At 38.8% G+C, this 13032-nt stretch overlaps 1 protein-coding gene and 1 non-coding gene across 3 annotated transcripts in view; one reads left to right on the top strand and one right to left on the bottom strand.

Annotated features, from left to right (window-relative positions):
- Window positions 1–13032, top strand: part of SETDB1 (SET domain bifurcated histone lysine methyltransferase 1) — a 29417-nt gene that overhangs the window by 3701 nt on the left and 12684 nt on the right. For both annotated transcript variants that reach the window (XM_068966305.1, XM_068966304.1), the window contains exons 4-10: window positions 7815–7849; window positions 8291–8390; window positions 9356–9481; window positions 9649–9850; window positions 10528–10601; window positions 11520–11710; window positions 12460–12589. In XM_068966305.1, the coding sequence (XP_068822406.1) occupies window positions 7815–7849; window positions 8291–8390; window positions 9356–9481; window positions 9649–9850; window positions 10528–10601; window positions 11520–11710; window positions 12460–12589 (858 nt within the window). The remainder of the gene's footprint in view (window positions 1–7814; window positions 7850–8290; window positions 8391–9355; window positions 9482–9648; window positions 9851–10527; window positions 10602–11519; window positions 11711–12459; window positions 12590–13032) is intronic.
- On the bottom strand, window positions 1571–1643 carry TRNAG-CCC (transfer RNA glycine (anticodon CCC)). Its single transcript has one exon. It is a non-coding gene; the product is annotated as a tRNA-Gly (tRNA).

The following is a 13032-nucleotide window of genomic DNA, read 5'->3' as shown; positions in this document are numbered from 1 at the left end:
TTGGTTTGTTTCACTTAACAGCTATCTAGTTGTTCCACCACCACTTGTTGAAAAGAGTGTCCTTTCAGGATGCTTGTTGAAAGTCAGCTGGCCATATATTTGAGAGTCACATTTCCCTGGTGGCTACGATGGTAAAGCATCTGTCTACAATGCAGGAGACCTGGGTTCAATCCCTGGATTGGGAAGATCTCCTGGAGAAGAAAATGGCAACCCACTCCAGTATTCTTGCTTGGAAAATCCCATGGACGGAGGAGCCTGTTAGGCTGTAGTCCATGGGGTCGCAAAGAGTCGGACATGACTGAGCGACTTCACTTCACTTGATCTAAATGTTTATTTTTTACCAGCACCACACTGTCTTAATTACTATAGCTTGACAGTAAGTGTTAAAATCATTTTGTGAAAATCCTCCAAATTCATTTGTATTTCATATATAGTCCAAATAAATTTTCGCATCAGCTTATCAATTTCCTGAAAGTTTTTTGTGGCTCCCTTAGAACTTTCTATACATTAGATCATGCTATCTGCAAATAGTCATTTTACTTCTTCCTTTCTAATCTAGATGTCTTTTTTCCCCCCTTGTTTTATTATGCTTGCTAGAACCTTCATTGTGGTGTTGAAAAACAGTTTTGAGAGCAGACATCCTTTCCTTATTCCTGATTTTGGCAGGAAAACATTTTATTAACATTAATTATGGTGTAAATTGTAGGTATCTTTTATCAGATTGATGGAAGTTGCTTCTATTCCTAGTTTCCTGAGAGCTTTTATCATAACTGGATTCAATTTTAGATTTTGTTAGCTCCTTTTTCTGTATTGTCCTCAGATGATCATATGGCTTTTATCATTTATCCTATTAATAGAATGTATTACAATAATTATTTTTTGGATATTAAACCAGTCTTTTGTTCCTGGAATAAATCTCTCATCCTTGCCCCCTCCCCCACTTTGTCTTAGTGTATAATCCTTTTTATATGTTGTTGTATTGGATTTGCAAATGTTTTAACAACTTTTGCACATACGTTCGAGGGCTGTTGGTAGTTTTGTAGTGATGTCTTTGGCTATAGCATCAAGGTAATACAAGCCTTACAAGATGAGTTGGGAGGTGTTCCTTCCTCTGAGTTGTGTGGGATGGTATTATTTCTTCCTTAAATGTTTGATAAATTCAGCAATGAGACCATCTTGGCTTGGACTTTTCTTTGTGGAAAGCTTTTTTATAAATAAGCTTTTTAATTTGAAATCACTTTAGATTTGTGGGAAAGTTGCAAAGGTAATAGACTGTTCCTGCATACCTTTCACCAGTTTCTTCTCATATTGTATTACCATGCTAGATATTGGTCAAAACTGAGAAACACTGGTACTTTCTTTTTATCTGAACTCCAGACTTTATTCCATTTCTGGTTTTTCTGTTCCAAGATCCAATTTAGCATATCACATTGTAATTTATTGTGGGAAGGCTTTTAATTACTAATCCATTTTCTTTTTTTTAAATATACTTATTTTTATCTATTTATTTGGCTGCTCTGAGTCTTAGTTGCAGCACATGGGATTTTTAGTTGCTGCATGTGGGATCTAGTTCCCTGACCAGGGATCGAACCTGGGCCCCCTACATTGGGAGCTCAGAGTCTTTACCACTGGACCACCAGGGAAGCCCTCCATTTTCTTTACCTGATATATTTATTTAAGTTTTCTATTCCTTCTCAAGTTGGTTTTGTTCATTTGTGTCTTTCTAGGAATTTGTTCAGTTTATCAAACTTGTCTAAATTATTGTCATAATGTTATTCATAGTATTCCCTTATGATCCTTTTTAATTTCTGTAGTTCTGTAGTGATGTCTCTTTCATTCCTGATATGGTTTTTTGGATTTCGTCTTTTTGTTTCTTGGTTAATCTAGCTTACTGGTTTAATCAATTTTTGTTCTTTTATAAGGAACCAGTATTGGGAGTTCATTGATTTATTTTTGCTACTCTTTTTCTGTTACCTATTTCATCGATTTCTACTCTGATCTTTATTATTTTCTTCCTTCCAGTTTTCTTGAGTTTGGTTTGCTTTTCTTTTTTTAGTTTCTTTCCTTTTTTAAATATTTATGTATTTATTTTGGCTGCTCCAGGTTTTAGTTGCAGCACGCAGGATGTTTGATCTTTGTTGTGGCATGAGACTCTTAGTTGTGGCCTGTGGGAACTAGTTCCCTCACCAGAGAGCGAACCCAGGCCCCTGCATTGAGTTCAGAGTCTTAGCCACCAGACCACCAGGGAAGTCCCTCCTTAAAGTTGAAGCTGAGACTATTGACTCTAGACCTTCCTTCCTTCCTGGTATAAACATTTAAAGCTATAAATTTCCCTCTAAGCATTGCTTTGCTGCATCTCATAAGTTTTTTTATGTTGAGTTTTAATTTTCATGCACCTCATAAATTTTAATTTTGTGATTTTTTTTTTTTCTTTGACCTTGTGTTAATCAGGCATACTTGTCTCCTCTTTGCATGTGTGTATTTAAATAGTCACCCAAGAATGTATAGAGAATTTACCTAAAGCCTGAGTGTGGCTCTCTCATTTTCAGAATTCCTTGTTAAATCCCTGACTGGTTGGTTGTTCACTCTAAGCAAGAGCTACAACCTCAGAGTAGCAAAGCTACTTGTTAGTGCTAGCACCTTGATGGTAAAGGTACAGTTTTTGCCCATCATGCTGGCAATGGAACAGAGGTGGGAGCTGCCCCAGGAAAGAGATCCATAGACTCCCACTTTTGTTACCATAAGGTTTAGCAGTTTTTTAGATATAAATACTTATCAATCTATTGTTTGCCTTTGGACAGTTTCCAGCATCCTGAAATTTTTTTTTTTTTGGCCATTTTGTCCAGTTTTATGTTTGTTTTCTGCATAGGGGGATTGTCCAGTCTTATCTCATCATTATCACCAGAAGTGCTATAGTTTTGCCTATATTTGAACTAGGTAAATGGAATCTTAGACACTGCAGGCATTCTTCGGTGACTTCATCAGTATCATGCTGATGTGTAGTGCTTGGCACAGTTGCTGCTGCAGTATGGTGCTCCATTATGTGAATATGCCAGTTTATCTATCTCCTAACAACTGACATTTCATTTGTTTTTAGATTTTTTGCAATTATAAGTAATGCTGTAAATATTCTTGTACATGATCCTTGATGCACATGTGCAAGAATCTTTTTAGGATATCATAGGATACTGTAAGAGTGGAGTTGCTGGTTCTTCGGATATGGAATTTTCAACCTTGCTGGATAATTAATGACCAAAAAGCTTTCCAAAGTGGTTGTCCCAATTTATATTTATACCACCAGTGAATGCAGGTGGCCCATGTTCCACATCCTTGACAACACATGGTATTGTCATTTTAAATTTTGATTTCTCTGTTTACTAATGGACTTGAGAATCTTTTCATGTGTGAGTTATCTATAGTTTTTCTTTGAAATGTCTATTCATGTCTCATGCTCATTCACTCAACTGTATGTTTGGGTTTTTTTTTTTTTAGTTCAGAGAGTCTTCTTGTTATTCCTGTAATTATAATTACTAATCCTTTGCAGTTATAAAATGGACATATTACTCCAAGCTTATATTTTGTCTTTACTTTTTATGTTATTTGCTAATAAACAGAAGTTGTAACTTTTAACATTTTCTTTTATGGTCACTGCTTTTTATATCCTTACTGCCCTGAATCTACAAAGATCTTCTTTTACATTGCCTTTGAAAGTTTCATAGTTTTGTGTTTCACATTTAAGTTTTTAATCTAACTGAAATATATTTTTTGTGTAATATTTGAGGTGTTTTCTTTTTTTCATAATGTTCTTAAATAATTCTCCAGCACCATTATTGAAATGAGCCACCTCTCGCTGATTCGCATTGCTTCAGTCAGTTCAGTTCAGGCCCTCAGTCGTGTCCGACTCTTTGCGACCCCCATGGACTGCAGCACTCCAGGCTTCCCTGTCCATCACCAACCTTCGGAACTTACTCAAACTCATATCCATTGAGTTGGTGATGCCATCCAACCATCTCATCCTCTGTCATCCCTTTCTCCTACCTTCAGTCTTTCCCAGCCTCAGGGTCTTTTCAAATGAATCGGTTCTACCCGACAGGTGGGCAGAGTATTGGAGTTTCAGCTTTAGCATCAGTCTTTCCAATGAATATTCGGGATGGATTTCCGTTAGGATGGACTAGTTGGATCTCCTTGCTATCCAAGAGTCTGTCAAGAGTCTTCTCTAACACCACAGTTCAAAAGCATCAATTCTTTGGTGCTCAGCTTTCTTTATAGTCCAACTCTTAACATCCATACATGTGAAAGTGAAGTGAAGTTGCTCAGTTGTGTCCGACTCTTTGCAACCCCATGGGCTGTAGCCTATCAGGCTTCTCTGTTCATGAGATTTTCCAGGCAAGGGTACTGGAGTGGATTGCCATTTACTGGAAAAACCGTAGCTTTGACTAGAAGGACTTTTGTTGGCAAAGTAATGTCTCTGCTGTTCTATCATAAATTACTTATATATACATATATCTGTGGGTTTGTTCCTGGATTTTCTGTTTCACTGGTGTGTCATTTCTTACTAAGTCAACTCTATACTGTCCATCACTGTGACTTTATAAGTTTTTCTGTCTGTTAACTCTAGTAACTTCACTTTCTCATTCTTCACAGATGTCTTGGTTCTTTTACACCTGTTTTCCTTATATTTGAGAGTTAACTTTTCATGTTCCCCCATTTCCCACACACACACACCAATAAAAACCCCAGAACTATAGACATTATCAAAATGTCAGTATCAGTTGACATTATCAGATTATCAATATAGAGATAGTTAATAATTTTCATGGTATTTAAATCTCCCATACAAAGATCATGTAGTTAGTCCTTAACATTTTTCACCGAGGTTGATTCATTTTCTCTACAGAAAGCTTGCACTAACTTTTTTTAAAAACTACATTTCTAAATAGTTTTGCTAGTATTTAGACATGTAGTTGACTTTTGCATATAGATTTTTTTATCTGATGATCTCACTAAATTTTTATTTCATTTTTGGTCATTTACATTGCTTTCCATTTATTTATTTTTGCCACATTTCCCTCCAAGTTTTATTGAGATATAGTTGATAATATAGTATTTAAGGTATAAGACATAATGATTTGATATATATGTTTATTGCAAAATGATTATCACCATTGCCTTCCATTTTTAAATGTTATAAATCTCTAAAACTTCACTGTACAATACAGTAGCCACCATCCACACGTGGCTATTTAAATTATGTAAAATGTGAGGATTCCTGGTGGTCCCTTGTTTAGGATGCTGAGTTTCCACAGTGGAAAACCTGGGTTCAATCCCTAGTCAGGGAAGTAAGATCCTGCAAACCACATGGCAGGGCCAAAAATTTTAAAATTATGTGAAATGTGAAGTCTAGTATTTTCCAGGATATATGAGTAACTCTTAAAACTTAAGAATAAAAAGACAAATAGCCATTTAAAAATAGGCGAAATATTTGAATAGATACTTCTTCAAAGATGTGCAAATGACTAATAAGTATATGAAAAGATGTTTAACATCATTAGCTATTAAGGAAATGCAAGTCAAAACTACTTATTAGGATAGCTGTAAGAATAAGTGTTGGTAAGGATGTGGAGAAATTGGAACCCTCTAAAATTGCTGGTGAGAATGCAAAATGGTACAGCCACTTTGGACAAGTCTTTGAATTCACCAAAAGGTTAAACATTGAGTTACTTTATGGCCTGGCAGTTCTACTCCTAGCCATAATCCAAGAGAAATGACAACATATGCCCACATAAAAACTCATATAGGGCCTTCCTGGTGGTCCAGCAGTTAAGAATCCTCCTGCAAATGCAAGGGACATGGGTTTGATCCCTGGTCCAGGAACTAAGATTCCACATGCCTTAGGGCAACCAAGCCTGTGTGCTGCACCCTGCTGAGCCTGCAACTACTGAAGCCTAAGCACCCTAGAGTCAGTGTTCCGCAACAAAAGAAGCCGCCGCTATGAGAAGCCCATACACCACCACAGCTAGAGAGTAGTGCCCGCCCACTGCAGCTAGAGAAGGAGAAAGCATGTGCATCACAATTAAAACCCAGCACAGCCAGAAATAATTTTTAAATTATTTTTGAAAACTCATATACAAATGTGCCTATCAACGTTATTCATAACAGCCAAAAAGTGTAAATAACCCAAATGTCCATCAACTGATGAATGGATAAATAAAATATAGTATAGCCATACAATGGAATATTAATCATAAAAATGAAGTGCTAATAATGCTGCAACATTGATGAATCTCATGTGATGTACCACGTATGATTCCATTTATGTGAAGTATGCAGAAAAGGCAAACCGTAGAGACAGATAGTAGATTAGTAGTTGCTGGAGGTTGCAGGTATGGTGGAATGGGGAATGACTGTTAATAGAACCCCATACTTAGTGGGATTTCTTTTCAGGGTGATGAAAATGTTCTAGAATTAGATAATGGTGATGGTTGTACAACCTTGTGAATACACTAAAAACCACTGAATTAAACATTTTAAAGGGGTAAATTTGTTACGTAAATTACATCTGATTTTTAAAAATTTTTAGTCAAATTTAAAGGCTTCCATCAGAGAAGGCAGTGGCACCCCACTCCAGTACTCTTGCCTGGAAAATCCCATGGATGGAGGGGCCTGGTGGGCTGTGGTCCATGGGGTTGCTAAGGGTCAAACAACTGAGCAACTTCACTTTCAGTTTTCACTTTCATGCATTGGAGAAGGAAATGGCAACCCATTCCAGTGTTCTTGCCTGGAGAATCCCAGGGACGGGGGAGCCTGGTAGGCTGCCATGTATGGGGTCACACAGAGTCGGACACAACTGAAGCAACTTAGCAGCAGCAGCAGCAAAGGCTTCCATGATAGCTCAGTTGGTAAAGAATCTGCCTGCAATGCAAGAGACCATGGTTTGATTCCTGAATCGGGAAAATCCGCTGGAAAAGGGATAGGCTACCCATTCCAGTATTCTTGGACTTCCCTTGTGGCTTAGCTGGTGAAGAGTCCACCTGCAATGCGGGAGACCTGGGTTCAATCCCTGGGTTGGCAGGATCCACTGAAGAAGGGAAAGGCTACCCCTTCAGTATTCTGGCCTAGAGAATTCCATGGACTGTATAGTCTATGGGGTCACAAAGAGTCAGACACGACTGAGCAACTTTTACTTTACTTCACTTCAGTAAAATTTAAAACTCATTTCATGTGCTTAGTTGCCAAATTGTAACAGATTGGCCAGTGCAGAAACAGAATATGTCTATCGTAGCAGGAATCAAACCATGGTCTCCTGCATTACAGGCAGATTCTTTACCAACTGAGCTATTACAGAAGCCTTTAAATTTGACTTAAAAATATAAAAAATCAGATGTAATTTACATACAAATTTACCCTTTTAAAATGTATAATTCAGTGGTTTTTAGTGTATTCACAAGGTTGTACAACCATCACCATTATCTATTGGACAGCACTAGTCAAGAAACATTTTAACTTAATTCACTGGGCACATTTCATTTTTCAAATCATTCAGATAACCCATAAAAAAATTATTGTTATAAGAATTCAAGTATTTGAAAATCCCAGATCCCATAGACTGTCACCTGTACCAGTACTTTATCCCCAGGTAAGAATTGTCATCTGTTTGCTGTTTTATCTTTCTGAATGCTTTTCGTACTTTTACATAGATATGTGTATCTATATCTAGTTTATAGTTGTTATCATTAGTGTTCCCATGATAGTTTGGTTCTTGATTTCTTGGAAATTCTTATGTATAAGTCTTTCACTCAATTTTTCTCGTCTAGGTGATGCTGGGAGCAGAACTCCAAAAGACCAGAAGGTAACTTGAAATGAGTAAGAGAAGGATGAGAGAGAAGAATATGAAGATAGAAGAAACTTTTGGCCTAACCGTTAAGTCAGTTCAGTCATCAAGATATAACTAGTCACCCTGAAGTCAGCCCCATGGGTTGCAGTACTCTAATTAACGTTATAAGAATGCAAAAGCTCCTTATAGATACATACACTGAATGCTGTATGAATATAGAATTTGGCAGTGATAAGCTAGATTAATTAATCAAGGAAAGCTTCCTAAAGTTGATTTCTGAACCAGATTTGTAAGAAAGGGCAAGTTTTGCCTGATAGAGTAACTATAAGCTTCTAGAAGTAACTGTAAGCTTCTAAACATAACTCAGTCTGTTTCATTTTTTAAAAGACAAGTTGTTACTCTCAAGAAGCGGTGCTACTATTTTAAAACTTGTCTCCCTTATCCCCTTCCTCACAGCTCCGTGAAGCTATGGCTGCCTTAAGAAAATCGGCTCAAGATGTCCAGAAGTTCATGGATGCTGTCAACAAGAAGAGTAGTTCCCAGGATTTTCACAAAGGTTAGAGTCAGGAGACATCTTGGTATAGGTGCAGGGGTGAAGTCCTACAGAGATTTCATGGATACTGACTGTGTTTTAACATTTCAATGTCTTTCTCTACCTCTGTAGGATTCTTTTAATACCACTTGCTGTTTGCTTAAGTCTTTTCTTTTATGGCTGCATCACTCAGCTTGTGGGATCTTAGTACCCTGACCAGGGATCGAACCCAGGCCCACAGCACTGAAAGTGCAGAGTCCTAACCACTGGACCACTGGGGAAGTCTCTTGGCTTAAGTCGTTTGTCTGATGGCTTTCTACCATGTGATGGCTTTGTCCAAATACCTTTTTAGCTCCGTGCTCATGATATCTTCTTTCAGATGAAGGTTAAAGAAAACAGTAACTCAAACTCTAAAAAAGAGGTCTGAAGGAAGCTTTCTTTGTAGAATGCAGCTATTAAGAGATCCCTCCCAGGAAAATGATTTATAAAAGCTGTGCTGTGCTTAGTTGCTCAGTCGTGCCAGACTCTTTGCGATCCCATGGACTGTAGCCCGCCAGCTTCCTCTGTCCATGGGGATTCTTCAGGCAAGAATACTGGAGTGGGTTGCCATGCCCTCCTCCAGGGATCTTCCCAACCCAGGTATTAAACCCAGGTCTCCCGCATTGCAGGTGGATTCTTTATGGTCTGAGCCACCATGCTGCTTGGCATTTAATGACTAATAGTTAATGTTGTTAATAAGGAGTCAGAAATATTTGGTTACAGTGAGATGGTCTTGAGTTACATGTGAATTTCAATTCATATTTTTCCTGTTAGCATAAAGAGTTGAGTCCACTGTGTCTTATATATCTGCCCTTGGCCAAGGGAGCAGGAAAATTGGTTAAGGATCAGTGATTACCCCATTTGTCCCAATAACCCAGTACCCTCTTTATTTTCCGTTCTTTCCCCAATCTGTGCCATATCTCTTTAGAGCAACTTTGCTTTCTTCCTAGGAACCTTGAGCCAGATGCCTGGAGAACTGAGCAAAGATGGTGACTTGGTCGTCAGCATGCGCATCCTCGGCAAAAAAAGAACTAAGACGTGGCACAAAGGCACCCTTATTGCCATTCAGACGGTTGGTATGTTCAGGCTAGAGGGAGGGCTAATGCAAGAGCCTGCAGGCCACCATCACTGATCATGTCTTTTCCCCAGAGCCTTTGGCTTTTGTCTCTCACATAGCAATCAGGATCCACACAGAAACTGATGGTTTCTAAAAATTTTTGTTTTTCTTTTCCATTTGACTCAGGGTCAGGAAAGAAGTACAAGGTGAAATTTGACAACAAAGGAAAGAGTCTTCTGTCAGGAAACCACATTGCCTACGATTACCACCCTCCTGCTGACAAGTTGTATGTGGGCAGTCGAGTAGTGGCCAAATACAAAGATGGGAATCAGGTCTGGCTCTATGCTGGCATTGTAGCTGAGACACCAAACGTCAAAAACAAGCTCAGGTACCTAGACAGAAATTATAAGGAGAGTGGAAGCCAGGAGCAGGTCGTCTGCCCTGTTTAAGCCATAGTGCAGATCTCACAATTGACTCTGATGTTCTTAGTCCTCAGTGGCTGGAAACTCCCTCTTTCCTTTGCCACAGAGTCATGTGGGTGGTTCTTTCTTACTCCCTTCCCCCCCCCTTTTTTTCCCTTTTCTCAAAGAGAAAATTTGGTCGGGGGAGAATAATCCAGATTGATTAATGGTTAGGGGAACAGAGAATTCATACAGAAGGAAGAAATGGAGACTAAATGTTTTTCAGCAATGTGAGAGTCTAATAGTATAACAAGAATAAATCACTTTTGGGAAAGCGGGGATATGTTGGTTAGATTAAGGGAGAATTCTAATATTCTTTTCCATTATGATATATTACAGGATATTGAATATAGTTCCCTGTGCTATACAGTGGGACCTTATTGTTTATCCATTCTATATATAATAGTTTGCATCTGCTAACCTAAGGGAGAATTCTTAACTCTTGGGGTGGAAAGAAAGAATAGTAGAAAGAAAATAGTACACTGGAAACATGTTCCCTGGATTGTGTCTTGTTTGTGATCCAGAGGAATGGAAGCTATAATAATTTCTGGTCATGTTAAATATGGTAACCCCCAGTCTTTCTACCATCACTCTTTCCTTACAGGTTTCTCATCTTCTTTGATGATGGCTATGCTTCCTATGTTACACAGCCTGAACTATATCCCATTTGCCGGCCACGTGAGTGTCCCTCCTTTTTTCCTTAGCTCTTTTTGTTTCCTCTTCTACCTTGTATTTCTTAAGACAACCAGTGGAAAAGCCCTAATGTTCTTGGTGTTTTAGTCTCAAAGAGCATAAGTTTGATTCATATTTTTTGAGAGATACAGTTTTATTTGCTCGTGTCTAGTGTTAGTCTTGGCAGCCATAGAGTCAGACATTAGAAGATCATGACTGATTTTGAGTGGATGCACGTATTGTAGATGTGTTTTAATTTCATTTCTGAGTGATTTAAGTTTGAGAAGATGTTACTTCTCTCCTAGTCTCATGTTTAACATTTGTGTAAATCTGCAGTCTGTGCATTGCTTTCAGAGTGCTTTCTACAGAACCTGTATTAGATGGGGTCTTCATAGTTTCCCCTATACTTGTGACTCTGGCTTAGGAGAGACTCTTATAGAAGCAACTGTTTTTAGTTGCAGGAAGGTCAAGTAAAATGGCTGTTTCCAAATAACATGGCAGTAAATACACTCAGGGTCCTTTGAAAGCCTGATGGAGCATGAGAAGGAAGGACAGGATTTTTTAAAATCAGTTTATGGTGCCACCTGATTCTTTTTGATTTATCTTTACGCTTATCAAGTAAGCAAGAATTTCCACTTGACTTTTCCTAAGAGGAAACATCCATTTCTAGGAAATGAGTGACTCACCTATGTTTACATACTGCTGATTCAATTAGTATTTGCAGAATTTGAGTGTGCATTTGCACCTTAGGTTCAATACTTTTAAGTGGTCATGGTTTTGCTTCCCTTGAGGTTATGATTTCTTCATTTATTTTTTCTCTCCCTCCCAACTTGAAAAATGCCAAACATTTCCTTGTCAACCCTTTCCCCCTATCAAGACATGCCCTACCTGCCCTCTCTCAGCCCTCCTTCTTCCTTGGGACAGTGAAAAAGACTTGGGAGGACATAGAAGACATCTCCTGCCGAGACTTCATAGAAGAGTATATCACTGCTTACCCCAACCGCCCCATGGTGTTGCTCAAGAGTGGCCAGCTGATCAAGACTGAGTGGGAAGGCACGTGGTGGAAGTCCCGAGTCGAGGAGGTGGACGGCAGCCTAGTCAGGATCCTCTTTCTGGTACTCTTCTTAGGAGCCTTAGAGGCGGGGATTTGGGTGGGATGGGGGAGCATAGGATAACTATGGCATATGTAGCTATGCCATAGTTTTTCTTCTTTGTTACTCTCTTACCTATTCTCACTGTTTTGGGTCATATTTTACTTTTTTTCATTCCTCTATGCATGGTTATTAAAAATAAAGTCCCTGAATTTAAGACTCTAATCTGCACGATAGTGTTTTTGTTTTTGCTTTTCTCCAGGAGTATCCACAATGCATGTAGATACAGAGAAGGCTGCTAGTTCTGTTTTCCCAGGGTTATTGATGGTATAATGGGACAAAAAAGAAGGATCAGTGAATTCTGAGGTGTTGGTGATCTTTCAAGGCCCAGCTTAACGCTTAAATCTTCTCTACTTGTCCTTTTCTCCCCTCTCACACCTTTCTTAGAATTATATTTCTTCTCTGAGCTATCTCAGCCCTTTGATCCTAATGAACCTTGTCATATGTCTTATACTCAGTATAAACATCTATCTCTTGTCATTTTTTTAATCAAGAAATACCTGTTTTTGTTTTGGGGGGTTTTATTGTTGCTGTTTAATTCCTGATGCCTGTTGTGGAGCCTAGCACATAAATTTATTGAATAGATAGGGAATTGGGCGTTCATCAGGGAGATTTCCCCCAAGGGAGGCACATGGTATTCTTCACAAGTGGCAGGGTAGATTCTGGCCTTTAATCCATTCCCCTGCCACCTTTCCTTACTTGCAATCCCCTAGGATGACAAAAGATGTGAATGGATCTATCGAGGCTCTACACGACTGGAGCCCATGTTCAGCATGAAGACATCATCCGCCTCTGCACTAGAGAAGAAGCAAGGGGGACAGCTCAGAACACGTCCAAATATGGGTAAGTCCTGAAAGCTATCTGGGAGAGGGAAAAAATGGACAAATCAGCAAAGAGGTGTATGTACGATGGCTATATCCTTTGTTTACCAGGATGACACTACTGCCACATTGAAAACAAGACATGTTCCTAAGTTTCCAGTAGTGGTGATGAATTTGTGTTGCTGCCTCAACATGCTATGGCTCTGATTTGTTCTCAAAAACACATAAAAATCTGAAACAACTAGCTTAGGTTAGGGGTATTGTTGGTAGTAACTACCTCTGTTATTTACATGAGGATTATCTGCTTTGTGTGTGCTATCTGTGGTCATTTTTTTTTTTTTTTTTTTTTTGGCTGCGATGGGTCTTCATTGCTCAAGGACTTTCTCTAGTTGCAGCTAGCAGGGGCTACTCATCATTTCAGTGTCCAGGCTTCTCATTACAGTGGCTTGTCTTGTTGCAAAGCAT

Source organism: Capricornis sumatraensis, chromosome 2 (assembly GCF_032405125.1).
Source record: "Capricornis sumatraensis isolate serow.1 chromosome 2, serow.2, whole genome shotgun sequence".
NCBI lineage: Eukaryota > Metazoa > Chordata > Mammalia > Artiodactyla > Bovidae > Capricornis > Capricornis sumatraensis.
The sequence above is the reverse complement of the archived record's forward strand: the minus strand, read 5'-3'. Positions and strand labels throughout refer to the sequence as shown.